Raw genomic sequence first — 12198 nt, forward strand, 5'->3', positions numbered from 1 at the left:
ACTTCTTGTGGGCCTTTGTCCATTGCATCATCCACACAGACCTTTCTTATGAAATGACCATGCTGCACATTTTAACTCTATTCAAAAAATTTTTTCAATGTTTATTTATTTATTGTGAGAGTGAGAGAAAGAGCACCAACTGGGGAGTGGCAGAGGCAGAGGGAGAGAAGATCTTGATCTCATGAACTATGAGCTCATGACCTGCACCAGTCAAAAGTTGGACACTTAATTGACTGAATCACCCAGGCACCCCTTAACTCTTCTTTATAGTGTTTATTTCTTTCCAGGAGCAAACTCTTCATTTTCCTTTAGTAGAGTATAACTTTTTAGGTTAAAATGGAACTGAAGTTGAGCCTGTTCATCTTTATCTGTAAAATAAGGAATCAGATAATATTTGATTAATAAGATTGTTTAAAAATTAAATTGTGAACATAAATAATTAGGTCTTCTGACATTGCTCTAGTAAAATCACTTTCATGTCTTAAATATGGTGACTTGAACACAGTACTTCTTTTTAAATAAAAGTATTGCTTTTTAAAAAGTTATTCCCATTTTTCCTTATTTCTTGGTGTTATAGTAAATTCTTTTTGCTTTTCTGTATAACTATTTTTCTTTCATTTTAGGGAAAACTCTCGACTATCTCTTCTTTAACTTCTGGTGGAAACAGAACAGCTGTTTTGAAGATTGCACTACAAGGTATACAGTATGATGAAAATTATCTCTCCTTAACTTTTGCTTATAATCTACAAATGGATAACTTAATATACATTCATACTCACAAAGGCACAAAAATAATTTCTAATGGGTACATACACACAGTAGTGTAAAAAACTGTAGAATGGAATAATTTTTTTCATTTGTTATGGAGCTTTTCAGTGTTTCTAAAGGAATGTATCTGTTTTATCGTAGTTGTCAAGTATATTGGCATAAAGTTATTCCTAATATATTTTTGATATACTTTTATGTTGGTAGGATCTGTAGTGATATCCTATTTATTGATTTGATAATTTGTGACTATTCTCTCTGTCATTTTTCCCTCCTGATCATTCTGGCTAGAGATGTGTTTTGTTGATCTTTAAAGCCAACTTTTCATTGATTCTTCTCTGTTTTTCAGCTTTGTGTAACATTTTATTCTTTTTAATCTGCTATTAACTCTACTCAGTGTACTATTAACTTTTTTTTTAATGTTTATTTTTGAAAGAGAGAGACAGAGAGAGAGTGTGAATGGGGGGAGGGGCAGAGAAAGAGGGAGACAGAATCTGAAGCAGATTCCAGGCTCTGAGCTGTCAGCACAGAGCCCAACACAGAACTTGAACCCATGAACTGCGAGATCATGACCTGAGCCACAGTCGGTCACTTAATGGACTGAGCCACCCAGGTGCCCCATTATTCTAATATTATATTTTTCTACTCTGAAAGTTCATTTTGAGATTTTTTTATGTCTTCCATTTTCTCCTCATCATGTTCATGGCTGGTAATTGTTTTTTTTTTTTTTTTCTGGATGCTGGACACTTAGAATTTTATATTATTTAATATTGATTTTATTTGCTATCCTTTAAATACTATTTGTCTTTATTTTCGGATATATTTAATTTTCTTAGAATCAGTGTGGTTAGTGGTTAGCTTTGTTGGGGTGTGGATAGAACAGCCTTTATTTTCAGGCTAATTTGGCCTTATCACTAAGAAAATAACCTTTCTGACAATTCTACTCTGGGCCTTCCATATGAGGATTCCATTCTGTCTGGTTGGAACCAGAACAGTTCCTATCCCTATGTGAGTGTCAGAATTGTTCTGCCTATTCCTTTCAAGTAGTTCTTCCACTTCATGAAGTTCTTGCCTTCGTGCACTTGAAGGTCAGTATTCAACCAAAGACCTGTAGGCACCCATCTTCAGGTCACCAGAGCACTCCCTGTCTGGCCTGCTGTCCTCCACTTGACACTCTTCTCTGCAAATTCTAGCTACCTTAGTATCCTCATATCTGAACTCTTCTGAATTCAGTGAGGTTGTTGAGCTTTGTTTGGATTTTAGCTCCATTTTCTGCTGCCTGGAAACTCTCCAGGAGGTAAGCTAGGGTATTGGTATATTTTCCTTCTCCAAGAGATTGCTTTCTGGGGCACCTGGGGGACTCTGTCCCAATTCAGTTCAGGTCATGATCTCACTGTTCGTGGGTTTGAGCCCTGAGTCAAGCTCTGCACTGATAGTGTAGAGCCTGGAGGCTGCTTCAGATTTTGTCTCCCTCTCTCTCTGCCCCTCCCCTGCTCATGCTCTGTCTCTGTCTCTCTCTCAAAAATAAATAAACATTAATAAAAAAACAGATCGCTTTCCTACTTCTTCTTGTCTGATACCTGAAAACTGTTTTTGCATTTTTTTTTTTTTTTTTTTTTTTTTTTTTTTTAGTTTTCTAGTTGTTTTAAGATGAGAATACATCCAGTCTCTATTAGTCCATCATGGCCAGAAATAGACCTCTGATAGATCATTTCAAATATTAACCAAGTGTGTTGTATTTTGATTAGAAGCCACTATGGATTTGTGGAACATTAGTGTTTCAATTTATGCATATACTTGTTTTGAGGAGGTGGATTCAAGAATAAGTGAAAGGATGGGGCGCCTGGGGGGCTTAGTCGGTTGAGCGTCTGACTTTCGCTTAGGTCATGATCTCGCAGTTCCTGGGTTCGAGTCCTGCGTCGGGCTCTGTGCTGACTGCCAGCTCAGAGCCTGGAGCCTGTTTCAGAGTCTGTGACTCCCTCTCTCTCTGACCCTCCCCTGCTCACGCTGTCTCTCTCTCTCTCTCTCTCTCCTAGAAATAAATAAAACATTAAAAAAAAAAAGTAAGTGAAAGGAGACGATGTGCAGCTATGCGGTAGTTGTTTCACTGATGAGTGCCACCAGACCTGACAGACTTCTGAGTCACATACCCAGGACTGTCAATTTGGCAAAGATCTTTCATATACTCTATAGATTCATAAAAATCTGATATGATGGCAGTTTCTTGGAGTAGTTGAGTATTTGAAAGCTGATAAGAATGAGACTTTTCTCCGATGATATAACTGAGTCGTTAGTGTTTGGCCCTGCTGCACTGCTTGTAGGAGGTGACCTCTGGAGAAGGAAGACTGTGGGGATTCTTTCCCAAAGCCTGAAAAATCCAAATGACATTACTTGTAGAATATCCATTCCTTATTTCCCAAGTAAATTTCATTTTCAAAGTCACAGATACTTTGGTCTTTACATCACTCTGTTCTTTTACTCTTCAACTTGTGAGTGCTAGAGGAGAAAATCACTTTTCTAGAATAAAACTTAATGTACTGGACACTGTAGATTACTAGAAGTTCAATAGAAGTTAACTACTTTGGGATGATGTGCTATATAGTATAAAAATTGAATAATTACTGTATTCAATTTCTTTTGATTATAAACAGAAAATAAATAGTGGTTATTGTGTGCTGTTAATATGATATGTATAGAAGTTTATATAATATATTCTAGTTGAAACTTGTTATAATTTTGATTTTGGTACCTAGTGGCATTCTGTGCATTATTTTTGCTATATTTAAAGTTAACTAAAAGTAAATGAAAAAAATTTTAATTCTCCATAATTGCACTTTGAAGTATTGTTTTTAGAATATAGCTGTCATCAATTTTCTTATGTGTATAAAACTATATGTAATTTTTTTTGTATGTGTGTTTTTTTTCTATAGAACAAGAAAATTCAGATTCAGAGATCAACACCATCAATGTATTATTTTTTGGAAAATTAGCAAAGGACTGTGCAAAAGTTTTCTATGAAGGGGTAAACTATTTTCATATTATTTTGTTGTTTTAGAAGTAGATTTAAAATTATTGATATTCATCCTGTAGATCTTTTTTGAAACAGATTCATTATATATTTGTAGTTATATAAAAAATGATACTCCAGCAACATTTTTTAAATTGCAATATTCTTAAGAGATTGTAAACTTTATCATTGACATAAAAGGAGACAGATTTTTCCCTTACTTCATTTTAGTGTTTAATGTTCAACAGGATGTCTTAAAGATATGTACATTTTCCCCTCACTTAATTAAAAATAATTCTTAATAGCTAAAAACTAATATAAACTATAACTGTATTTTTATATTATTTTCTGATAATTGTTTCAAAATCCATGCCTCCTAAATCCAACAAGATCCTACCAAACTGATGCCAATTGCATATTAATAGGAACTGACACTATGACCAAGTGGGATTTATTTTAGGAATACAGTTTGACTCGTCACACAACAATCAATCCTTATAATACATCTCATTGATAGAACAAAGGGAACAAACAAATAGTTGTCTTAATTGATAAAATTCTACACCCTTTTATAAGTGGAACACTCAGGAAACTAGGAATAGAAGGGAAACACTCAACATGATACGGATCATTTATGAGAAACCACAGCTAACATCAAATTCCATGGTAAAGGAATCAAAACTTCCCCCTAAGATTAGGAACATAACAAGGTTGCTCTTCCATGTTCTACTAAAAGTTCTAGCCCCAAAGACAAAAGGGCAACTATTGTGTTTCCATTCCTGTGAATATATGGAATAGGCAAATTCATAGTGTTTGAAAGTAGATTAGAGGTTACCAGGGGCTAGGGTTGGGAGGAAGGGATGGGGAGTTATTGCTTAATGGTTAGAAAATTTCTGTTTGGGATGATGAAAATGTTTGGAAATAGATAGTGATTGCATACATTGTGATTGTAATTAATGCCACTGAGTTAGACACTTAAAAATGGTTAAAATGGCAGGGTGCCTGGGTGGCTCATTCTGTTAAGCATCTGACTTCGGCTAAGGTCATGATCTCAGAGCTTGTAGGTCAAGCCTCACATTGGACTCTGTGCTGACACAGAGCCTAGCTCAGAGCCTAGAGCCTCCTCCAGATTCTGTGTCTCCATCTCTCTGCCTCTCTCCTGCTTGCACTCTGTCTGTCACACTCTCTCTCTATTCACTGAATAAACACTTTTTTTTAAGAGTGTTTTAGAGCAGAAATATGCAAGTAAAAATGCTCTGAAGTATGAATACATGTTCCAGATACAGTAGGGAGTCAGAGTGTCTAAATTCCAGCAGGTATGACTGGGCAAAACACTCAACTCCATTCAGCTTTTTTAATTTTAATTTTTAGAGATTAAAAAGTTCTTTCAAATTTTTTATTGTTAAAAAATCTCAAGTTAAACATTAAGAAAATTAATTTTAAAATCTTTAGATAAGTCATAAGATAGGAAAAATAATACTTACCTTTCTGGATTGTCATATGGATTAGAGATAGATGTACCTACTGCTGGGAGTAGGTGGAAACTCAGTACATGGCAGCGTTGTTATTGTTGTTACCACTTTTTATCTTACTGAAATTAGGTGTAGCCCCAATGATGAAGAGCAGTATAGAGAAAGGCATCTGAGAGTCTGAGCCCCAGAGTGTGGCTTCCAGTTAATTACTGGATTTTGAATAACTATTGATAATCTCCAGGTATACATTTAATCAGATATGAAATGAGAATGTTGGATTAACAGAGTTCTGAATAATTCTGGCATACTATAATTTCAGAAAGTGATGATGTATAAATAGTTCCATGGACTTGAGAAATGGTGCTATTTTTGTAAATTCTGTCTTTGGAATCTAGAATAAAGATCTATTTCAAGGAAATTTTAAAAATATCTACCCTTTTTTTTCTTCTACAAGGATTTTTGGGAATAGATTGCCAAACTCAAGTTTTGTCTTTCTGCTAAAGCTTTTGTAAAGAGGTGGTAAATCAGTTAATTTTTTTCCTACTTTATAATTTGAAAGAAGGGAAGGAGAATCAGTGTAGTGATTTTTCCCTCCTGTGAAAGTTGTGATTGAATCACTGGTATATTTTAAAGTCTTACTTTAAAATTTAGAATTTAAGGAAATCTGGTATTTGCTGTGTAATTTATGTGCTGACATTCCTAGGACTTTTCATCAAACTTTTTTAGAACGATAGAGTAATTGTGGGTACAGTTTTAAAAACTTGAGATATATAGCTCTAATCTAGTTGGTGTGGCACAGCAAAGTTCCAGAAGCAAATATACTTAAAGAAGTGTTACCTGACCGTCTGCTTCTGGCCACTTAGGTAGGGTAGGAGTCAGTGGCTCTATAATAGCTGTTTAGATAGAGCAGTTTTGTGAGTGCCTCCAGTAATGGCATGTTATTATTATTATTCTTGCCCTTGAAGACAGGACTTTATTTCAGCTTAGGTAAAATAATTAATATTCATGATGGCAGTTCTAAATTATTAAAAATTCATTGCTTAAGAAGATCTGAAATCATGCCTTTTTTTAAGGGAGATATTCTTCAGAAATGATGAGGTGGAGGAGAAAGGAGAATATGGATGAAAGTGAGACCATTAAGTAGGTGTTTAACAAGGGAAGATTCACTTATTTGGGGGGGAAAATAACCCTTACATATCCTTTTTCCTCTGAACTAGAAAATGGTATGTTACAGTACTTTGTTAGATAGGGAAAAATGAAACATATGAGTTCAGTGACTAATTTGCATGTGAAACTAAGCTTTAACAGATAATTTTTGTGACTCTCCATCCTTGTCAAAACAAAACAAAACAAACAAATGCTGTTAACAGCTTCCTCAGTTTTATTCTACTAGGTGTGCATGGCAAGGTTTGCTCTAATATGTTAAATTAGTAATATTTAGTTTCATGGATATAGCGTATATGAATTACATATGTAGTTTTATGTTCTTCAGGTGAACTCTTTCCATCTGCAAAGAGGTATACTTTTAACATTTTTAGAGATTTCACAGACCAGAGCCAGAATTTATAGTCAGCTTCCTTTGAACATGCTAAGATCATTAAAGTTGCCTTTTCCTTTCTTCCTCCTGATATTTTTTAATAAGTAAGACATTAATCTATCTGCTTTAAATTCCTGCTGCAGAGAAAGGAAAATTTTAATGCATGATCAGGAGGGAGGCTCTGCTATCTTTTCAAAAGAGTCAACTAGCTATAAAATTAAAGCCTACTTAATTTATGTGAAAGGGCCATTAGTTTGTAGACGAAGATATGTAGTCTAGGGTACAGAGATTCCCAGTGAACCCCCAGCAGTGTACAGATCATCAGAAGAGGTTTTTGAATCAACTAAATGTGTATGTAAATGTACTCTCTCCCTCTAAGGAAAAACTCTTATTCTCAGAGAGATCCATGAACCCACAATCATGAAGAAACAGCTTTTTAAGGGCAGAATTTCATATGATTATATTATGGAATATAGTTGTATTAATATTGAACTCTAAAAGTAATTATTTATGTGCCAACATTATACAGAAATAATAATGATTTGATATTAGAAATTAGTATCTTGTAAAAATCCTGTGTTATTCTTAGAAGAATTTATTTGTGAAAGTTAAGTGCTAATGTGAATACGGTGTTTTTTGGAAACATTTTTAAAAAACAATACAAAAGTGTATCTTTGAGGGAAATGTTCTAGGAATGGTTTGTATGAGAAAGGTGTGTATTATATTTATTATGCATACAGTAGGTGTATGGATCTCTGTCTTCTGCTTCCTCGTTACTCCAAGGGTTTTTCTGTGACTGTGCATGTGTGTGCATATCCACGTGTGTGTTTGTTTTTTAAAGGGGTGGTTTAGAACTTTTAAAGAGGTTTTCTGGCTAGCATATTTGGTTGCTTTGAAGTACAATGATATAAAGAGATTGCTAATATTAATTTCTAGTGATTTAAGGAAAATGAACTTCAGTGTCTTCTGTTTTGTGTTTATTTTACACAGTTCAATAGCAAATATTACAGGCTATACTTATGAGACTGTTACCTAGATTTTGCTTAAGAAATGTGTAGTAGAAAACACTGTTTCTTTTTCATACATTTATTACAGCCAGCTTCTACTGTTTAACCGGTTGTGTTTTTTCCCCCCAATCCTTTATTTAGGATATCAAGTTTGTATGGAATTTTACAGATTACAAAGTGCTTCTATATATGTTTACCATTTGAGACTTTAATAACCCTCTGTGGTGAGGGTCATTTGTAGTTTTAAGAAAATAACCACTGTAAAGCTAAGATTTGTTATATGACTTGTAGTAAGCGGGGTCATGACTCTATCTCCACGACTGTATTCTTTGCTTGCCTCAGGAAGATCATATGGACTTGGATTAAATCTTGTAAATATTTGGTTTAGAAGATTTTGATTTTCTTGTCTGGTCATGGCTTTGTTGTTGTTGTTGTTGTTTTTTCCTTAAATAGTTTATTGTCAAGCTGGTTTACATATAACACCCAGTGCTCATGCCAACAAGTGCCCTCCTCCGTGCCCAGCACCCCCTTTCCCTCCCCCCCACCCCTATCAGCCCTCAGTTTGTTCTCAGCATTCAAGACTGTCTCATGGTTTGCCTCCCTCCCTCCCTCTCCCCAACTATTTTTCGTTTTAAAAAAACATTCAGTTGGTACCGAAGGGAGAAGGGTATAACTGGGAAAGCCGAGGCTTCCTCTTTCCCTCTGAAGCCACTCCTATTGCCTCATCCATTTGTCTAAAACCACAGTGGTGCTGCTTTTCCTTGCGTCTTTCCAGGTGGAAAGACGCATGTATGTGTATAATTATCTGTGTTTGTATCTGTGTGTGCTCACAGATGAGCTCATATATGCACATTTTTCATCAGATGACAGTATTTTTCATGTTTTGTGAGTTGCTTTATTTTACAACTTATCTTGGACATCTTTAGAGAAGACAGATTTTAAAAATAAATATGTGGTATTGAATATTAGGGGTCTAGATTTTTATTTTATTTTATTTTTATTTAATTTAATTTTATTATTTATTTACTTTATTTTATGTTAGAGATAGAGCACGAGCAGGGGAGGGACAGACAGGAAGAGGGGGAGAGAGAGAATCCCAAGCAGGCTCTATGCTGTCAGCACGGAGCCAGACACGTGGCTCAGTCACCCCAAGCGTGAGATCATGATCTAAGCCAAAATCAGGAGTCGGTCGCTCAACCAACTGAGCCTACCCAGGCATCCCGATCTGTTTACATTTTAAAGACATTTTCATCTTTCTCCTTTAAGTTTCTTATATTAAATTCCTTTTTGGAAACAAACTAAAGGAGTTCTAATATAATGGATTAGCAGAACATGGGCAGTGCATCTACAAGACATGTACAATGTATGAGATATTAGTATTTTGCCTAACTGGCATATGAAAGGTGTTTTCTGCAATGGAAATATATTTTAAACAGGTATTCATTAGAATAGAACTACACTAGCTAATTAGTACTTGTCAGATAACGGGATGTTAATGGTAAGTCAGAGTTTCTCCTTTTTAAAACACAATGGTGTGAAGACTAAGGTCACAATTTAAAATCTTTCTGGGTTTAAATTCCATGAATGCTGATCATTTGGGAGGTCTAATTAGGCCATTTATTTTAGTTTGTAGTATTAAGGTTAAAAATTGTTGAAAATCAAAGGTAAAACTTTTTGCCTAAAAGAATGGATTTTCTAATTCGATTCTTAAACCTTCTTATTCATCACTTGTTTAGTCCCTTAAGGTTACCTCCATATTTGATTACAACAAAAATCCTAAAACATTAAGATGAATTTTAGCAAAGTCCTTGCTTTGCTAAACTAATGGTACATTTTACAGGAATACATGTGCAGTAACATGAGGCATTTTTTTCTATTTTAACTTTCCTTTAAAGTAAGATTTAACATTTAATATATGCATACAAAATATGGGGAAAGACTTTCAAAGTATTTTGAAAGTTAAAGTCTTGTCGCAAAACCATCAGAATTATAGTTGTTTATCAATAATACATTGTTTTCCATCCTTGTGAGATTTAGTTCTGAAAGATAGAGAGTAGTGAGATCGAGATTCTCCTCTTATCTACAACTAATTTGCTGTATGTGACCTTAGACTTATCCTCTCTGGCTCTTATATTATCTGAAAAATGAACATGTTTGAGTATATGATTTCTAAAGTCCTGTTTTCAGTTGTGAAATATTAAGATTCTATGAAGTAAGTTTTGTAGTACTTGTACAGTTTATTTAATGAAGGTTTTATATAAAACCGCCCCCTCCCCCACATATTTGATTATTCATTTAGTTGTCCAAGCGTTGTTGAGTGTTCTCAGTCTTCTTTACTGGATGTCAGAAACCTCTTAACTGAATAAGAGGATTATGGACCCTGCCATCGTGGGACAATGCTCAGGGGAGTAGAGGGACTTAAACAACTGTTATGTAATTATTTTATCAGGATATGATAAGTAGCTAAGAAGATTGAGTAGTAGAATGAGAAAAGTACCAGAAAGAAGGAAGGAAGGTAGGCACCAGGAGAGTGTGCTGGTCAGAGAGAACAGCTTACACAGGCCCTGAGTGAAGATCCTGGAATGTTCAAGTATCGTGAAAAGGCCAAATTCCAGAGTGGGTCACACAGTATATGGCTAGTGACATGGTGGCCATCAGATCATATAGTGATTTGTGAACCACTATATGTGATTTTGGGTTTTATGCCAGTCTGACATATATTATTTCCAATTAAGTTCTTGGTATTATGTGACCAAATAGATGTTAATGCTCATGAAATACGTGTTTTATATTAGAGAAACATTTTCTGTCAATCACTGCCCTACCAATGATGTCAGATTCCTGGCTTCTTCCTGTACTCTTTCATTCTTTAATGGTGCTTTAAGGTATGATAACAAGATTTGCAAGGTCATTATGGTAAAAATTACTTAATGCCTTTTAAAGTCAAATAAGTGCTTTTCTCTTTGGACTATCAATTTTTTCATATTTTCTGTGTCCATTTTATACTCAGTAAGTGTAACAGGTTGAGAATTTTGGATACACCATCTATTAAAAGTTAGCGCATTCACTGGTCTTATAGTTTACATTTTTGTTAGTCACATATTTCTTATTCCACCACTGAGTATAAGATATTAGCATATAAGAATCACATTTGTTAATATGCAAATAAGTTGCCTGATCTATTTTTCTTTTTAGGTTTACTGTTGATTATTAAATAACACTTCTTTATGTTAAAAACAGCCGTACTTATTTCATTGATTTCTCTCTGAAACTGGTTTGCGGTAGATGTACTCTTATTGGCCAAATCAAAAAGGAAATTGTTTAATGACAAAGGCTCACTCCTTTTAAGGCACTGTGACAGAGTAGGTCACACACAAAAGGGAAATGACCCACTTGTTGATATCTTAGTATCCTGAGTTAAGTTCACAGATTTTCGGTATACCAAATATGTTTTCATTTTTAGAACATTCGTGCCGCCTTACTTTTTTCAGCACATTGAGACAAACACCTGCTTTGTATATCATATACTCTTAGCACTGAACTGTGTAATTCCTATTCTCGTCTGAATGGCCTCAGTATGCTCTTTTCAGAAGCTCAGAACTTAGAACAATGCATATTAAATCTCATTTTCAACTCAATCTAATGGGTGTTTGTACAAATTAATACTGCCTATTATATGTTTATCTTTCTTATCCTCTGTGCGTTTGAATTAATTTAAAAGCTGTTATGATTTGTAAATTCATGGGAACTGGATCCTAAGAACCATTCATTTTTTCCCCTCTTTTGTTTAGATCTGTCTTTAATCTTACCAGTATTAATTTTTTCAACGTATACTTTTTTGAGCACTCACTGTGAACAGAAGCCCCTTCCAGTCACTTGTATGGGATATATATATAGATAAGACATTCTTAGTCCCAGGGAGCTTATAGGCTTTTAAGAGCATTAAAAACATTAAGAAACCTTTGTAAATAACACGCAAGTGAAAAATATTAAAGTACTGCAGAAGAGAGTTCAGAAGAAGGAAGAATTCTTTTTCTCAGAGACCATCTAAGATAGACCACATAAGAAGGAAGCATTTACAGTCCAGGCTTTAAAAGATAGATAGGCTCAGCCATATGCAAAAGGGAACAATACTATTTATTATCAGTGGAGGCTCAGGATAAGCAAAGATTATATGTGAAAAAGCACTAGACACATAAGAGAGTCTAATTTGTATGGCGTTGTATAGATGTATCTGGAAATAAAACAGGCCACGTTGGTGGGGATGAAACCACTGAGGGCCTTTAGCATTTGTGGTGTGTGTATGTGTATGTGTGTGTGTGTGTGTTCAAATATAAGTTCATCTTTATCAATATAGTAAACACATTGTTTTTCTTAAAAATTTTTGGTTGTTATTTCTATGTTGAATTT

General features: G+C 34.7%; 1 protein-coding gene across 4 annotated transcripts in view; it reads left to right on the plus strand.

The window, feature by feature from the left end:
* POT1 (protection of telomeres 1) overlaps nucleotides 1–12198 on the plus strand; it is a 78481-nt gene that overhangs the window by 8629 nt on the left and 57654 nt on the right. For all 4 annotated transcript variants that reach the window (XM_077773277.1, XM_077773275.1, XM_077773278.1 and 1 more), the window contains 2 exons: nucleotides 624–696; nucleotides 3696–3787. In XM_077773277.1, the coding sequence (XP_077629403.1) occupies nucleotides 624–696; nucleotides 3696–3787 (165 nt within the window). The remainder of the gene's footprint in view (nucleotides 1–623; nucleotides 697–3695; nucleotides 3788–12198) is intronic.

This window comes from Crocuta crocuta, unplaced genomic scaffold, assembly GCF_008692635.1.
Source record: "Crocuta crocuta isolate KB4526 unplaced genomic scaffold, BGI_CrCroc_1.0 scaffold16, whole genome shotgun sequence".
Lineage (NCBI taxonomy): Eukaryota > Metazoa > Chordata > Mammalia > Carnivora > Hyaenidae > Crocuta > Crocuta crocuta.